General features: G+C 40.4%; 1 protein-coding gene across 1 annotated transcript; it reads left to right on the top strand.

The window, feature by feature from the left end:
• On the top strand, positions 14,395–16,029 carry LOC109224505 (agamous-like MADS-box protein AGL82). Its single transcript, XM_019389080.1, has 2 exons — positions 14,395–14,471; positions 15,042–16,029. Exon 2 carries the CDS (start codon positions 15,052–15,054, stop codon positions 15,847–15,849), a length of 798 nt encoding a protein of 265 aa, XP_019244625.1. The 5' UTR covers positions 14,395–14,471; positions 15,042–15,051; the 3' UTR covers positions 15,850–16,029.

The following is an 18,652-nucleotide window of genomic DNA, read 5'->3' as shown; positions in this document are numbered from 1 at the left end:
TGGTTGTAATGTAGGCTGCGAGACAGGTAGGATACATTTAGATAAACGAGTGACTACACCTCCCTAAGCACTTTAATACATATACCTTAGCATTCAAAATCCCACACTTATGTCAAACCATGATTCCACCTTCACATCACTATATATTAACTCCCTTCTTCTTTAAGCACAATTACATCAAGAGCCACCACTTATCAAGGAATATTTTTCACAACAATACAACTATATTTTTTTTAAGTGGCTCTTAATATTTTTAACACAGTGCACCTTTCTACTTATTTCATTAGCTCCACTCAAAAGCCAAACCAACCACCCCACACTTTAACTTTTACAAAGTTCATAACAATTCAAGTGATCACGAGAGGTGAAAAGGTTCAAATAGATGGTTAATTCAAACAATTGGGTAAGGCTTGTAATGTGGTTGCCAAAGAAACATGATTACAGGCTCAACGGGGTTAACTACGATACATAACAAATGGGTGGATGAAGTATATATATGGTTCAACAAAGAAATGCCTATATCACTTTTCAGACTAAACAAGACTAGTATTTCACTTTGCAGACACACGGGGCAAGTTCTAGGCATCAAATGTCGTGCACAGAATACAACAAGCCTCACACACATGGCATATGACTCACTCCAGATTGGGTCATCAAACACTCTAATCAGGGTACTTATCCAAATTAAGAACATACAGTTTAAGGCATTCTTACAAGAGTCGACAACTAAGCCTAAGCGTCACACTAAAGTACCCGCTACATTCAAGGCATTACGACGTTAAGAGATCCTATTTGTCTTTCTGCCTATAGCCCACAAGTTCCTACTAATAAAAAAAAACTAACTACACCCAGTTCAAGTGAAACCCTTAGACAAGAACCGTGGCTTAAAGAAAAACCAAGGGAGAATTGATACACTACTACAAAAGAAAATCTTTTTGTGTTTTTTTTCTTCGACTTTAGTCCCTTAAGAAACCCGTCGAATGATATCCATCTTCAGGACAAGTCAAAAATGATTTATGCAGATAAACTACGAAATTCTACACACAACAACCCAACAAAGTATCCCCCACCCACACTTAAAATGATGGCATGTCCCCATGTCATACAAAATAAAGTAATGCGAGGTAAAGGAACTTCCCTGGAAGATTAGTCTTGATTGGAGATAGAGCCGGGGTCGAGATGACACGCCCTCCCCAATGCACGCAGCCAGCCCATGAATCTCTTTTCCAACTTCACATTTTGGGTGGCCAAAGCATCAACTCTAGTCCCCAATTCCGTGACGGAAGTGCGCAGCCCCGCCATTTCCTGTTCTAAGGCTGTCATCCGTGTACTCTGTCTGACTGCAGATGAACCTTCAATCGTGGCTACCTGTTCCCGTGGGGGTGAGGATGGCCCAACTTGTTCCTATGGGGTCGAAGAAGGCCCAACTTCCTCCTGCTCTTCATCACTCTCCTTTGACGCCTCAGAATCATCACTATCAGTTGAACCGGGTAACACCGTGTCTTTCCCAATGGTCACTTTGGATGCCCGAAACTTTGCTTCTTTCTTCACTTTGCCATCCACATTGGGGTTCTCTGGCACCCCCACAGCCCGGCACAATCTAGTGACCAGAGATGGGAAGAAGAACCCATACCTCCTCAGTGTTGAACTGATGAACATCTTAGATTGAATAACCTTGGCCACATCAAAATCTTAGCCATTTACGAAGCACCAGATCAAAGCAGCTCTCGGACCATTTACCTCAGTGGTGTTGTGGGACGACAACAGTCGACTATTGATGATGTACAACCAACACTTTCCTTCAAAGGTGAGTGAGGAGGAGTGCAACTTCAATCCCGGTACAACCCACACTACCTCTTTGTCTGGTACGCAGATAGTTCTAAAAAACAATTGCCAATTTGTTGGTTCTCGCTTGTAAGTATCATAATAATCCACCTCCCAGTAAATGCAGGCAAGTGATACACTCTCCTGATGGCTTCTATCGAGGCATTCACCCTCTTTTGTCGCACAGTGCAGATGTGATTCTTGTGTTCAGAGCAGTTGGCGTAGAATTCCCTAACAAGCATAAAGTTACCGTCCTTCGACTTTTCGAAGAAGATGTCTAGCCTGCGCCTAATCAAGTCCCTATACATTTGGGGCACTCAGCCTGGAGGGATCCCCTGTCAACTCCCCTTTCCACTACAGGCTTTTTAATAGCCTTCCAACTGAAATGGTTTTGGGCAGCTTTGGAGACCAACCTAGTGCATTCAAACTGAGCTGAACTGGTTGGTGCCTGTGCCCGGGACGAGCCTCCATGACCACTTGATGAGGCACCGGTAGTGCGTCTCTTCTTTGAAGATCTCATGGTACCTACACAACAACCACCACTATCAATAATCAACGGAATATGTCAACCAAGGGCGGTTACTCAGGCTTCACCCGCACCATTGATCACAATTTATACTAAAAAAACTCATTGTAGCAATTCAACAAACACCTACTGTGCATAGGCCCCCCAATGTACCCAAAGACCCAATTTAACTTCCATCTTCACAACTCAACAATGTCTTCCCAACCCAACCCAACCTAATGTCCTCACATGCCAACATATATACCAACAAACAAAAATAAAGATAAGAGTACCCATACTTCTACTATCCTACACTTACAATAGAAGAGAAAAAGAATGAAAAAACTTTGATAAACAAAAAAAACTAAAAAGAGAAAGTAGAAGCATGTACTTACTTGAAAATCTTGTAAGGAATGGAGCTTGGGTAGTTGTCGAGTGGAGAAGAGGGAGAAGGGGAGGAGATTTTGTTAAGTGAAAAAGAAATTCGGGAGACGAAGGGGGAGGGGATCATTGGTTTTGATTTGGGGAGGGAAAATAAGTGGGGGAGTGGGCGGATGAGGGGGAGGGGGGGACTTAATTAAAAAAAACTTAATTAAAAAAGGGAGAAGAGAAAATAAAAGAAAGAAAAGAAATAAAAAATAAAAAAATTGAACCTGAACAGTGCCAGGTCCACGGCCGGATCCGCGGCTGTGGAGAGAACTTCTGCAAAATCCGCAGTCAGATCCGCGGTCGCGGATTAGGCATCCAAATTTTTTTTGCTTTTTTCGCACTTTTGCCTATCTCCGGGATATTTTTGTCACCCCGAGTCTTCCCGCTGCGCATACCTTCGTTCCTGCACCTTAGTAGATCGATCAATATTGTCACCGTTCAAGAAATCAATTACAAAAATAAGAATAAAGAAAAAAAATAATGGGTTGCCTCCCAAAAAGCGCCTAATTTAACGTCGCGACACGAAGATTTACAACAAACCATGGGTTGCCTCCCAGGAAGCGTCTGATTTAACGTCGTGGCACGACGTAGGCTTTCATTTTTACTCTTCGCTCATATATTGGGGCTCTTCCAAAGATATCACCACTCTATCCCCCTTTTCTACTACATTCCAAGGTAATGTTTCAACCTTTGCCCATTCACTGTGAACTTATTTGTTCCATCTTCGGATTCAATTTCTACAGCTCCACTTGAGAACACTTGCACCTTAGTTTTTTCGGATTCAATTTCTACAACTTATTTTTCGCACTTTTGCCTATCTCCGGGATAATTTTGTCACCCCGAGTCTTTTCGCTGCACATACCTTTGTTCCTGCACCTTAGTAGATCGATCAATATTGTCACCGTTCAAGAAATCAATTACAAAAATAAGAATAAAGAAAAAAAATAATGGGTTGCCTCCCAAAAAGCGCCTAATTTAACATCGCGGTACGATGATTTACAACAAACCATGGGTCGCCTCCCAGGAAGCGCCTGATTTAACATCGCGGCACGACGTAGGCTTTCATTATTACTCTTCGCTCATATATTGGGGATCTTCCAAAGATATCACCACTCTATCCCCTTTTCTGCTACCATTCCAAGGTAATGTTTCAACCTTTGCCCATTCACTGTGAACTTATTTGTTCCATCTTCGGATTCAATTTCTACAGCTCCACTTGAGAACACTTGCACCACTCTGAAGGGTCCTGACCATCGGGACTTCAATTTACCCGGAAACAATCTTAGTCTCGAGTTGTAAAATAACACTAGATCTCCGGGTTTGAAGTTCCGATCTAGAATATGCTTATCATGCATCATTTTCATCTTTTCTATGTACAATCTTGCATTCTCAAATGCATGGAACCTGAATTCCTCGAGTTCATGTAACCCAGTGACTCTATTGGTTCCTATGGTCTCCATATCCAAATTTTAACTGCCGCAATGCCCAAAGGGCTTTATGCTCGAGCTCTACCGGAAGGTGGCATGCTTTTCCAAACACCAACTTGTATGGTGACATACCAATTGGAGTTTTAAATGCTGTGTGGTACGCCCATAATGCATCATCCAGCTTCTTCGCCCAATCAGTCCTTGTCGCATTCACTATCTTGGTTAGGAAACTTTTGATTTCCCGATTTGACACTTCAACTTGCCCGCTCGACTGTGGGTGATAAGGGGTGGTCACCTTATGGCGAACTCCATACTTTTCCAACAGTCGTGCGAACGCTCTATTGCAAAAATGGGTTCCACCAGCACTGATTATAGCTCTCGGGGTGCCAAAACGTGTGAAGATGTTTTTCTTTAGAAAGCCTGTCACCCCCTTTGCATCATTGGTTGGGAGAGCCACAGCTTCAACTCATTTGGAGACATAGTCAACTACCACCAATATGTATTTGTTACCATACGAGCTGACGAATGGCCCCATAAAGTCAATCCCCCATATGTCAAATACCTCACCTCTTGATAGTAGTCATCGGCATCTCGTGACATCGAGATATGTTGCTTGTCCTTTGGCACTCATCGCAACTTTTCACCCAAGCATGGGCATCCTTGAACAGATGTTGGCCAATACAAACACGATTCCAACACCTTAGCTGCTGTCCGAATCCCTCCAAAGTGTCCACCATAAGGTGAAGCATGGAAAGCCTGCAAAACAGAAGGTTGATCTTTCTGGGGGATACACCTCCGGATCAGATTATCTACACATATTTTAAAAAGTAGAGGTTCATCCCAATAATAGTGCCGGCAATCGTGAAAGAACTTTTTCTTTTGAATTAAAGAGAGTTCAAAAGGTACAATACCGCTTGCTAAATAATTAGCAATATCAGCATACCATGGTGTCTCCTCCATTGTCACTGCTAGTAACTGTTTATCCGGGAATGTCTCTGTTGTATCTTCAACCTCTACCTTCTTTTGAGCTCCTTCCAACCTTGAGGTGGTCTGCTACCTGGTTCTTTGTCCCTTTTCTGTCACGGATCTCCAGATCAAATTCTTGTAATAAAAGAACCTATCGGATCAAGCGTGGCTTTGACTCCTTCTTTGCTATCAAGTACCTACTTGCTGCATGGTCAGTATAAAAAATACCTTTTGAACCAATCAAGTACGACCTAAATTTGTCGAATGCAAAAACTACAACCAACATCTCCTTTTCCGTCACGGTGTAATTGTGCTGTGCACCGCTTAACGTTCTGCTTGCATAGTAAATTGGGTGCATCATCTTATCTTTTCGCTGCCCCAAGACTGTTCCTATAGCATAGTCACTTGCGTCGCACATGAGCTTAAACGATTGCTCCCAGTTGGGTGCAACAATGATGGGTGCAGTCACCAATCTCTTCTTCAGCTCCTCAAATGCCAACCTGCAATCATTAGAAAACACAAAGGGCTAATCCTTTTCAAGGAGTTTACATAAGGGGTTAGCAATCTTAGAAAAATCTTTTATGAATCGCCTGTAGAACCTGGCGTGCCCAAGGAAACTTCTCATTGCCTTGACCAAAGTGGGCGGTGACAACTTCTCAATCACGTCAACCTTAGCATGGTCAACCTCAATTCCTTTACTGGACACTCGATGCCCCAAGACTATCCCTTCCTGTACTATAAAATGGCACTTCTCCCAATTCAGCACTAAATTTGTCTCCACACATCTTCTAAGCACTTTTCTTAAATTGTGAAGACAGTCCTCGAATGAATCCCCCACCACGGAGAAATCATCCATAAATACCTCCATAATGTCTTCAACCATGTCCGTGAAAATGGCTAACATACACCGCTGGAATGTAGCCGGTGCATTGCAAAGTCCAAAAGGCATTCTCCGGAAGGCAAAGATGCCATACGGACAGGTGAATGATGTTTTCTCTCTGTCTTCGGGGGCTATTGAGATCTAATTGTACCCCGAATATCCATCCAAGAAACAGAAGTGAGATCGCCCAGCCAACCTGTCCAACATTTGGTCAATGAATGGCAAGGGAAAATGGTCCTTTTGGGTGGCTATGTTCAATTTCCGATAATCCATGCAAATCCGCCATCCCGTGACAGTACGAGTCGAGATCAACTCGTTATTCTCATTTTTTACTATCGTCATTCCTCTCTTCTTCGGCACACACTGAACAGGGCTGACCCAATTGCTGTCAGAGATGGGGAAGATGATACCCATATCTAACCATTTGATCACTTCCTTCTTCACCACCTCTTTCATATTCGGGTTCAGACTTCGTTGATGTTCTCTGGAAGGTTTGTGCCCTTCTTCTAAGAGAATCTTGTGCATACAAAAAGTTGGGCTGATACCCTTTATGTCTACCATGGTCCAACCAATAGCAGTCTTACATTCTTGTAACACTTGTAGGAGTTGCTCTACCTGCACAGCTAGCAAACCGGATGATATAATAATAGGTAAAGTAGAATTTAGCCCTAAAAAAGCGTACCCGAGATGCGCTGGAAGCGATTTCAGGTCCAACTGTGGTGGCTCCTCTATCGATGGTTTCGCAGGTGGTGTTGTTCTTTCTTCTAAGTATAGGGGATCGAACTCGGGTTCCCTTTTCTAGAACCCTTGACCTTCAAGAGCCATGACCCACTCTGCCAACTCCTCACCATCCATATTTTCTAGATTCATCAAGCAGGCTTCCAACGGATCCCTGACATTAATAGTCTCATCCTCCTCTTGTAGTGTTATATCTACGGCCTCCACTAGTGAGCAATTTGCAAATTTGCTGGGTCTCCTCATAGATTGTTGAACATTGAATATTATCTCTTCATTGTTCAACCTCATTTTCAATTCTCCAGTCTCAAGTCAATCATTGTTCTCCCAGTGGCTAAAAATGGCCTGCCCAGAATGATTGGTATCTCTCCATCCACTTGATAGTCAAGAATGACAAAGTCTGCAGGGAATGCAAATTTCCCCACTTGAACAAGCACATCATCAAGAATTCCTGACGGTCTTTTGACTATGCGATCAGCCAGTTGCAGCAACATTAAGGTCGGTCTAGCTCTGCCAATGCCCAGTTTTGTATAGATTGCCAAGGGCATCAAGTTTATATTGGCTCCCAAGTCACACAATGCTTTAGCAAAAGCATAACTCCCAATGGTGCATGAGATAGTGAAACTACCTGGATCAGACACCTTTTAAGCCATAGGCCTTGTCACTACCGCGTTGCAGGTCTGCGTCAGAGTTACAGTGGACAGGTCCTGGAAGTCAAATTTTCGCGACATCGGGTCTTTCATCATCTTTGCATACCCTGGCATTTCCCTCAAAGCATCCATCAGTGGAATATTCAATTGAATTTGTCTGAGCATTTCCATGAATTTCCTGTATTGATCATCTTTATTTTGCTTTGCCAACCTCTGAGGGAATGGTGCAGGAATCAACCTCTGCCCACTGCTTTGTGTCTTTTCTTTGCTAGAAGCTTTTTCTACTACCTGTTCTGAGAGTTGTTCACCTTTCTTCTCCTTACCCTTGTCAACCTGTGCTTGCTCGATTACAACCTCGGTGAGCTCTGCTAACTCATCTGTCTCTAATATAACTGGAGTAGCTAGAGTAGTTAGAGTTGTCTCTCTCCTAGATTGTGCAACTTCTTGCTCCCTGTCTAAATCTCTCCCATTCCTGAGACTCACTGCCATGAGCTGATTTGTGTTCTGTTCCTTTGGATTAATGTTTGTATCCGCAGGCAATGTTCCTTGTGGGTGATTGTTCAAGGCCATAGATAGCTGTCCCAATTGAGTTTCAATGCCTTTGATTGCTGAATCATGTGCAACTAACTTCTCTTGCATCTTTCCATTTGTCCCAATGAGTTCTTGCAGCATACGCCTGATTTCGATCATGTTACTATCCTGCTGTTAAAGAGGTGGTTGGTGGTTCAACTATTGCTGGTGTTGCTGATTATAGCCTTGCTGCCTTTGATAAGGCACGACTTGGCCTTGTGGTCATGCTCCTCCTGGATTGCGGTTGTGGTGTGGCTGGTTTGGTCTATTGCTGGTTTGATGTTGGTCCCCATTGCTTCCCACCTTGCCTCTGACCTTCGAAATTATTGACATAATTCATGTCTTCTCTGAAACCCCATTTGTGGTATCAACAATGTGCACCTGTTTCGTACCCATCTCATCGATTTTCTTTGTCAGCAAGCTCATCTGGGTCATAAGAGTGGCTATGTTTTCTGCATTTGTGTTGTTTGGGTCAAGAGCAATAGAATGCACTATTGGAGTTAGTGTTGTGTCTCTCGTCATCCAGCTTGAATTTTGAGACATCTTGTCAAGAAGAATGTTACACTCTGTGAAGGTTTTGCTCAAGAATGCACCCCCGACTGAAGCATCTACATTGGCCTTCAAACTGTCAGCCAAACCCATATAGAATCTTTATCCCAGCATGTGATCTGGAATGCCATGGTGAGGACACTTCACCAACATACCCTTAAACCTCTCCCAGGTTTCTTGCAGAGTCTTAGTCGGTTTCTGCCTGAATTGCAATATCTCATCAATCTGCCTCGCAATTTTGTTGGGTGGATAGAACTTGTCTAAGAAATGCTTGACTAGTTCCTCCCAAGTAGCAATGGAGTTTATTGGGAGCAAATTCAGCCAAGTTTGAGCCTCCCCAGTCACTGAGAATGGGAACAATAATAATTTGATTGCCTCAGGAGTCACATTCGCTGTCTTTAAGTGACACATATTGATAGAAAGTTCTTCTGATGTTGTTGTGGGTCTTCGATGTATGACCCGGAGAACAACCCTTTATTCTGCAACAGGTGCAGCATGTTGTTGGTAATCTAGAATGTCTCCGCTTGTATCTGAGGAACCGCAATTATTGTGTCCAGGTTATCAGCAGTTGGTTGTGCCCAATCATAAAGAACAGCTTCCGGCACAAGAGGTGCTACCACTCTGACGTTTGGGTCATCTCGATCATTCCTGTTGCCTACGTCACCCATTTCAATTTCAATTTGTTCATTTTGTTCCAGCTGTTTGCTCTTCTTGTTAGCCCGGTTGAATGTCCGGAGTTCTTTCTCTGGATCTGAGAGACCTTCAAAGAGTTCACCAGTTCTCAAAGAGCTTCTAGGCATGCACCTGAGTCACAGAAGAGTTCAAACGTGAGAATTTAACACTACAAAAAATTGATCTAAACTAATAATCCTAGCAATTCTTCCAAGTTGCAATAACCGTTAGTTCCTCAGCAACGATGCCAAAATTTGATCACGCCCAACTATGCCTTATAAAAAGGTCTAAGCGGTCGCTGCAAATATAATCCGGTTCAAGTCCGGAGTCGAATCCCACAGGGAACTAACCTATTTACTATAACTTTTAACACTGCTAATGAATAGCTCAAACAATCCCCGGATGCAAGATTTTTAATGGATAATGAGTAGAATTTAGTTAACTAAGGAAAATAACAATAAAACTAGCAATAATCTAGAATAGAGTTGAATTCAATGGTAAAATGGTCTAGGGTTATTGATTTCCCCTATTGTCGAATTAATTCCTGACACGTTAGCTATAATCTCGCCGTAACACTCTATAAGAAATATGAGTTCTGGGTTACCGCAATTATCTCTCGATCAATTACGATAATTTACTAGAAGCATTCTCTCGAACTACTCTAGTTAACAATTTATGCAACTCAGAATTATCCCACCAAAGCTTCGTTATCTCTAACCCTGCTTTTAAATTCAAGTAATTAATCTCTTAACTTACCCGAAAGTGGTATTTCTCAACAACAATCTAATCAAGTGTTCTTTCTCAAGCAACACAAGATAACTAGACACGATTAATCAAGGGCTCTTTCAATTAATCACAAGACAACACGTAGTTGAACAATCATAGAGTAAAAACGGTTCAATTATATCAAAAAATAGTCAAGACTTCATCCAACAATTGGTTCCATCAACCCTGGATGACGGGTTTAGCTACTCATACTAAGAGATAAAAATTCACTATATAAGGTCATAATCATCAATGGAATTAAAAAGAAGAAGATAAAAACTCTAAGGAAATTCTCTGTCTTTCTTCCGTGTTCTTGCCTTCAAATCTCTCTAAAAACAGCTATACCTCTCATTTGGACGAATGAGGCTTCATATAGGTTTAGGTTAGTCGCCCTAGAAATTACATAGTTGACCCTGGGTTCTCGGCTTCCGTCAGCCCGTCCGCGGCCGCGGATCTGACCGCAGATTTGGCACTTGTTCTGTCTGCGGCCGCGGATCTGACCGCGGAGCTGGCACTTGCTCTTCTTTCTCCTTTTCGATCGTGCTATCTTCCGATTGGTCTTCCATTCTCCATCTTGACTCCAAAACACTCTTTAGCTTCCTCCTAGCTCGGAGTGGCTCCTGCAAAACGTAAAACACTTAATTAGAGCATTTTGTTATCTTTTACATTCAAATATTGATAAAGTGCGGCCAAATTAGAGTGTAAATAGTATCTAAATTGCATAATTATCCTCTACTATCAATAATATGTCCTTTAAGACATATGAAGTTGTATTTGTTCTGTTCTGCAGAATTATAGTTGTGGTGTAATTGTGTTGCTAATTTGAATAAAGACTGCCTCTGTCACGACCCGGAATTCTCACCGTCGAGACCGTGATGGCGCCTAATATTTCACTTGCTAGGCAAGCCAATGTTAGAGAATCATTAAGCTAATTATTATACATTTCAGCAGTTAACAGCAAATAAGCCATAACGAGTTAAAGTGAATGCGGAAATTTATAACAATCTCAACATATGAACTACTACCCCAATCAGGAGTCACAATTCATGAACATTCTAAGATTTACTACAAGTAAAAGTCTGGAGGAAATACAATTGTTTGAACGAAAGTAAACAGTAAAACATAGGAGATAGACGGGGACTTCAAGGTCGGTGAACGCCGACAGATCTACCTTGAGTCTCGGTGATTCGGTACGAGTTGCTATGCCTCTCAATCAACTGGGACCAACCAAAATCTGCACAGAAGTGCAGTGTAGTATCATTATAACTAGCCCCATGTACTGGTAAGTGTCGAGCTAACCTTGGCGAAGTAGTGACGATGCTAAGACAAGACACCCACAAATAAAGCTGTGCAATTTAACAGTATATGTACTACTAGCAACAATGAAAGAACGAGACAAGTAATATCGGGGAAGGGACATGCTGAGGGGATCGCAAGATAAAGAATCATAGTAGTAATAAGAACTTGATCAACCGATATACCTTGAACAGATAGGAACAAGTAAACAGAGTAAACGAAAATGCACGGCATCACCCTTCGTGCTTTTACTCTCAATCTCACCATATGAATCATACAAACGGCAGGACATCACTCTTCGTGCATTAACTTTATCATAACATGGCCCGGCATCACCCATCGTGCATTAACACTCACAAAATAGCACGACATCACCCTTCATGCATTAACTCTCACAATACATGGCACGAAATCACCCTTCGTGCATTAACACTCTTCTTCACCAACACAATGAACAATAACAACAGGGAGATAGAAATAACAAGAACAAGTCTTACTTCAACATTTGGTTCTACAATGCCAACCTCAACTTTGAGTCAATACTCAATCAATACCAAAGTCTGTAAACATGATAAGAACGATCATCATAATGATTAACTAGTCTATCTATGCATGGATAATATGATCACAGAAAAGCAACAGTTGCGAGAATAAGACCCACTCGCATGCTATGACCCGACCACAACGCATAGATACTCGTCACCTCACCTATATGTTATACCCAACATTCAAACACGTAGCAAATAGGCAAATAAGACCTAATCCCTCAAGCCAAGGTTAACCACGACACTTACCTCGCTCCAATGGCCAAACTCAAAGCTCAATCACAGCTTTCCCTTTCAACCAAGCCTCCGAACCAATAGAATCTAGAAATTTACCAACCAAACAATTCAAATTAAGCCTTAAGAACTACCCACGATTGTAAAGAATTTAATTTAGGTCATTATTGAAAAAGTCAACACCCGGGCCCGCTTGGTCTAAACCCGAAACTCGGACCAAAACCCGATTACCCATTCACCCCCGAGCCCGGTTATGTAATTGGTTTTGGAATCCGACCTCAATTTGAGGTCTAAATCCCCAATTTATCAAATCCCTAATTTCTACCCAAAATTCCCAATTCCACCATGAAAACCTTAGATTTTAGGTTAAAGATTTGTAAAATGTAATGAAAGATTGAAAGAAATTGAGTTAGAATCACTTACCAATGTTTTGGGGAAGAAATGGCCTTTGGAGAATCGCCTAGAGGGTTTCTTGTTTTGAAAGTTTTGAAAAATGAGCAAACATCCCGTCTAAGTCAAGTTTTACCAGCTGCAGATGTCGCAAATGCGACCTGGGCTTCGCAAATGCGAAGCCCGCAAATGCGAAGCCCGCAAATGCGAGAAAAGCTTCGCAAATGCGAACCTCCCACATTTCTACTGCCTTCGCAAATGTGAAGATAAGGTCGCAAATGCGAACTTGAATCTCCGCAAATGTGACTCAATGATCGCATTTTCGATCACTGCCCTTCCCAGACTCCACTCGCAAATGCGAAAACTATTGGCCCAGCTTCTCTTTGCATTTGCGACGAGAAGCTCACAAATGCGAACCCCTCAGAGGTCGCATATGCAATGCCTGATGTTGCAATGCGAGATCAGAGGCCTACACCAAGATCATATACACCAGCAATATTCTCTAAGCCCAATTTCACTCCGTAGCCTATCTGAAACTCACCCGAGACCTCGGGGCTCTAAACCAAAAGTGCACACTAGTCTAAAAACATCATACGAACTTGCTCGCCGCGATCACATCTCCAAAATAGCACCTAGAACTACAAGTTTAGCACCAAATAAAATGAATTTTCAAGAAAACTTTGAAACTTCTAATTTCTCAAACGGATGTCCGAATCACGTCAAACCAACTCCATTTCTCACCAAATTTCACAGAAAAGTCATAAATGTGATATAGGACCTATACCGAATTTTGAAACTAAAATACGGACCCGTTATCCAAAAAGTCAAACATTGGTCAAACATTTCAAATGCATTTAGCCTTTAACTATCGAATTTCGACAAAGTCCGATATCTCGGGCTAGGGACTTCCGATTTTGATTTCGGGCATACGTCTGAGTCCTAAATTGTGATACGGATCCACCGGGACCATCAAAATACGAATCTGGGTCCTTTACCAAAAATGTTGACCGAAGTCAACTCAAATGAAGTTTTTAGGAAAAATTTCTTATTTTTATCAACTTTTAACATAAAAGCTTTCTGGAAACACCCCCGGACTACGCATGCAAATTGAGGAGGGTAAAAATGAGATTTTTAAGGCTTAAAAGCGCAGAATTGAGTTCTAAAACATAAGATGACCTTTCGGGTCATCACAACCTGCTTTAATGGATGTTTGATAAACAGATTTCAACTCTTAATGCAATTGGTTTATGGTTATTTTGTTCAAATACTGTATTTATTTATTCCTTTTCAGCCTTTCCTAATAACAATGCTTAAATTGAATAGATTATGTATTTTTGTATAATAGTTGTAGACATAATTGTAGTTAAGCTGTAAAGAAATTATAATAGTACCAATTTCGAGATCAAGGACTAAAAACTTTCAACCAAAAAAAGCCACTGATGTTTTCTATTCTAAGTAGTAGAATTTTGGACAAAATAACAAAACAAAAGGTAAAACAGCTGTAGCACAAATCTGCTACAAATAAATTGCAACTGACTTGTTCTTAATAAACAATTTGTCTACAACTTTACTACAATCCAGTTACAACTAAACACTTTAACTACAATTTTTCTACTGGACAGGGCAACTAATTCTTCTTTTTCCGAGCATGTGTTCTCCCGTTCACAGTCGGTTTATATCTTTTCTGCAGATAAATATTTTAAAAAAAAATCGTTGTGATGCTAAAGAGTTGAATTTTTTATTATATAGTCAAAAATAAAACTAATGTTTTTATAATCTGAGTTATTACTACTCCATAAAAACGGTCTAAGAAGAGTGGTGAAAGGACAAATATTCCTAGTTTCCTATAATCTCTCCAATTGGAAAAGGGACAAGAAAAATAATTAAGTATAGTTTCTGAAAACAAAAACGCGTCAAACTCTTATATATAATTATGGCAATCGTACTCTCAGAAAACATATTGCTAATTTGGCCGTTTTGACTTGAAGTATTTCTTTTTTTTTGGGGGGGTACTTTGCTTTCACACATTAACAGGTAACTTTCTTTCTTTTCTTTTTCACGTTTCATATTTTTAATTGTTGTTTGTATTTTATTATGGCAGAATTCTTCTTTAAATTCTATTGTGTTTTTTCCCCCAATGAAGTTCATGTATTTTGGATTAATTGGAGATTATTTCTTTAAATTCTAATATTAAGGAATAAAGTACTAATTCATTGTGCTGAAAATTTAATCATTGCTGATTTTTGTGAATTCTAATATTTATAATTACCAGAAAGCAGCAACCAATCTTCACAAAAATGTAGAAAATATATGATATAAAAGCCTTTGTTAATTTACTTTTTGGTGCTTTACTAGTAAAGAGACAATTTTAGCCAAAATTTTGTTTCTAGTTTTAAAGAAAGAAATTCAAAAATTTGATGCCCTTTTTAAAAGAATTCTCATTACCGATTTTCTTTTCTTGATTTTCTAGCTGTTAGGAAATATTACCGACTCTGTTTTTTTCTTTTTACTATACTCAGCAGAAAATCAAGGTTACTTTCAGAAACTTCATTATGTTATCTGTTTTTTTCTTCTATTTAATTATATTTATGTTTTGTTGAACAGGCAAATTAAAATGGGAAGATCAAAAATCAAGATGGAACTTATTCAAGATCACAAGAAAAGGAACTCCACTTTCCAAAAAAGGAAAGCTTGCTTAATCAAGAAAATCTCAGAGATTTCAATACTTTGTGATATCAAAGCATGCATGATAATATCTGAAGGAAATAATTATGAAGAAATTTGGCCAAATGATCCAAACGAAGTTCAAGAGCTAATAAATCTCTACAAAAACCAACCAATTGAAGACAGGAATAAAAGAGAAAACAGTTTGTGTAGCTTCTTGGAAAATGAAAAGAAAAAGGCTGAGATTAAAATGGCAAAGTTGAAGACAAAAATCAAGACAGAAAAATACCCAACTTGGGATTCAAGATTCAACTATTTATCTGAAAAAGAATTAAGAAATCTTGCTGGGGTTCTTGAGAAAAAGATGGAGAATGCAAAGGAAAAATCTGAATTCTTGAAAAGTTATAGGAATATTAATCAAGATTCAAATCAAGAAATTTGGGACTATCCTGAATTAATGGACAATTTCAACCAAAGTAATCCACAGCCTATTTCTTATATGGATAACCAGTTTTTTCAAGAGTTGACAGCTGATAAAGTGAATTCAATGAGAATTTTGGATAATGTTGATCTTAATGTTGGTGATTATGAATTTGGAAATTTAGATTATATGAAGATTGAGGCAGAAGATTGGTTGGTGAATAATGGTATTATTGGTTCAAGTTCAAGAATGCAGCCTATGGAGTTAAATCAGTACTCTTTTATAAGCAGTCGCTCTACTCAAATACCTTATGGATACTTTCAGTAGATTTTGATTAGATTATTATATGACAAACAATTGAAATGATATTTTTGTATATTTAGTAGTTTCTCCTTTGTTTGCTTTGAAAGCAGTTGGAGCAAACAAATTAGGAACTTCTTTTGTTAGATTAAATACATCTTGTACTATTATAGCTTTAGTGCTCGCTCCTAGTTGCAATCTCTTTCTTCAAAATACATCTTGTACTATTAATCATCCCATTCTCAACATTTCTTCAAAATCCGCAAACAGGAAATAGTCCATATATAATGGCATTTAGCCCCAACCTCAGGAATACCAAAATTTCCATACCCAACTCAACTACGCAAATCACATGGCTGATATATCACTCACACCCTATCATTCTGCTGAAGCACCCATATAGGATTTCTGGCCGCGTAACAAAACAAGAACCTCTAAAGCCTCAAAACTCAGTAATCACCATGCTACTAGCCACACACCCGCAAACCAAAACTCAAGGTCCTCTCCAAAAATGCACATTCTTCACATATGATAGCCAACAAGGTCAACTCTCTATTAATTTCTGATACCTATTCAGGGGAAAGCTACAATATACCACATATTCCTTATGCCCATAGTAGACAGCCAACTCAAGCCGTTGCCAAACCATCGAGAACCCTCCGAGATCCGCCCGCACGCAACTAGGCCATCAGGTCCGCACCTTCTCAACTCAACCGAGTCACACAAACCGTCCAATCCAAGAGTGCTGCCACAAATGCCAGTAGAGAATTCCTATTTCAAGGACCAATTACTTTATCGCTATGCTGACCCAATACCATAGGGCTGACCCATTTTCTTCGGATAGTCGATATGCAATAATCTTGATCAAAGTCCCAAATATAGATGATCCTAACACGAACCACGTAGCCAGAAGCTCATAAACCACCGCATTTCCTCTGAAGCACCCCGTTCTGCTGCAACCACGATACCTACGCTGAATAGTCTTTCTGTAAATCTGAAGTTGTTCCTCTGACTCCCCTTGATGCTGGAATGTAGATCCATTAATGACGTAGAAATACTCAGGCCAAAACTGATGTAAGTCTGACTCTGCAATCTTAATGTCACTGATGGACTCCTCCACTTGGTGCGAAACCATAGTAAACAACGTCTGATGATCCGCAAAACTAACCTTCATAGCTCGTACAACACAAATCACAAGATAATCCAGTACAACTAACTATCCCCAATCAACACCCACCTCGTGACCTTGCCATAAACGCGATGACTAGTCAACCAATTAAACCTTCCCAAGCTCGCACTCATCAACCAAATGTCGGAAACCGCCGCGCCTCCATTTGAACAATTGAATAGTCTCTCAATACCTCTGTATCTTCAGTCTGGACGACACGTTGAGACAATGCCTGAGCATTCCTGACTCTTTCATAGCCCGTCTGTAGCATCACGAACCACTGACGCATAGCGGACACAAAGAGCATAATATCATACACGAGTGGATGTAGAGGAACATAAGTTATATACTTCAAGCTGAATAAATATCGCACGATAAGGAATGAAAGAAGTGAGATTATCCTAATAGTTTTGTAGCCTCTCGAAAATAAGAACAGACGTCTCCGTACCGATCCGTAAGACTCTACTAAACCTGCTTATGACTCGTCGCACCTATGAACCTAGAGCTCTGATACCAACTTGTCATGACCCGATTTTCCCTCTATTGGGTTTGTTGATGGCACCTAGTCTTAAGGACTAGGTAAGACTAATATTTACAGAAGAATAACAATAATAATAACATCTTAAAATTTTTCTGGAATGAATCCTTTATATAATGAGCATATTCCCAAAACCCGGTAGTACAAGTCATAAGCTATACAGAGTTAGCTACCACTTCTATATAAACTGTTTGGAAATGAGTGAAAATAGTTGAGTACAAGTAAGAAGGTGACTCCGAAGCCTGCAAACGCAGTAGCAGGTTTACCTTGAGTCTCCACAGTGATGCCCAGTAAGTATCAAGACTAACCTCGGTGGAGTAGTGACGAGGAACAGTCAAGACACCTACCGGTCTAATAAACTATACAAATATAAGCATGGAACAACGGAACATGGTGTATACATATAAAGACTACACACTATGGCTAACAATACAACAATCACAGTAAGGGAAGAAAAATAGCAAGTAACAGCGGAAATACCATAATAATGACATAGAAGAGCGAGTGAAATCACAAACCCAAACCCTAAATCACAAATACAGTAAAGGTAAGTAATAACTCAGAACCTACGACAGTGTTCACATCAAGTCTTAGCCAACAAACTCCATGAAATACCGAACCTCGGACAACTTACAGCTCACGGGTACCAATACCTGAACCCTAACACTTGGCATCCTGTGCCCCCATCACAACTCATGGTCACGTTGATAACTCACTTCTAACTAGTGCTACTCCCACATATATGACAAGTAGACGAGGGTGTACATCTATACTCAGCAATATCAGGAGGACATCATATCCAATGGGAGTGTTCAACTACGTGTATGCTTGTGCAAGTGCTTTAACATAGTTCCTACCAGCTGCATAAGGAAAAGAACGGATGGCACGTAAGATGTTTTCTCACAACTTCCACGAGATAAAACTTATACGGGTAAGCATACCACAACACAATATCAAACAGAAAGAATGCCCCCAGGCCATCACAAATCATCACAATCAATCCCTGACCTAGCCCACTTTGTCTCGCCACGTGTGCAAATAATAACATAATAAGTGCCCGCCTTGTTTCGCCACACGTGCATCATAATGTTCCCACCTTGTCTTGCCACATGCGCAATCCACGT

This window comes from Nicotiana attenuata, chromosome 3, assembly GCF_001879085.1.
Source record: "Nicotiana attenuata strain UT chromosome 3, NIATTr2, whole genome shotgun sequence".
Lineage (NCBI taxonomy): Eukaryota > Viridiplantae > Streptophyta > Magnoliopsida > Solanales > Solanaceae > Nicotiana > Nicotiana attenuata.
This window is presented reverse-complemented; position numbering and strand designations above follow the sequence as displayed.

Excerpts from the sequence above, each read along its gene's own strand:
- LOC109224505 (XM_019389080.1), top strand. The coding sequence starts at position 15,052 with ATGGGAAGATCAAAAATCAAGATGGAACTTATTCAAGATCACAAGAAA.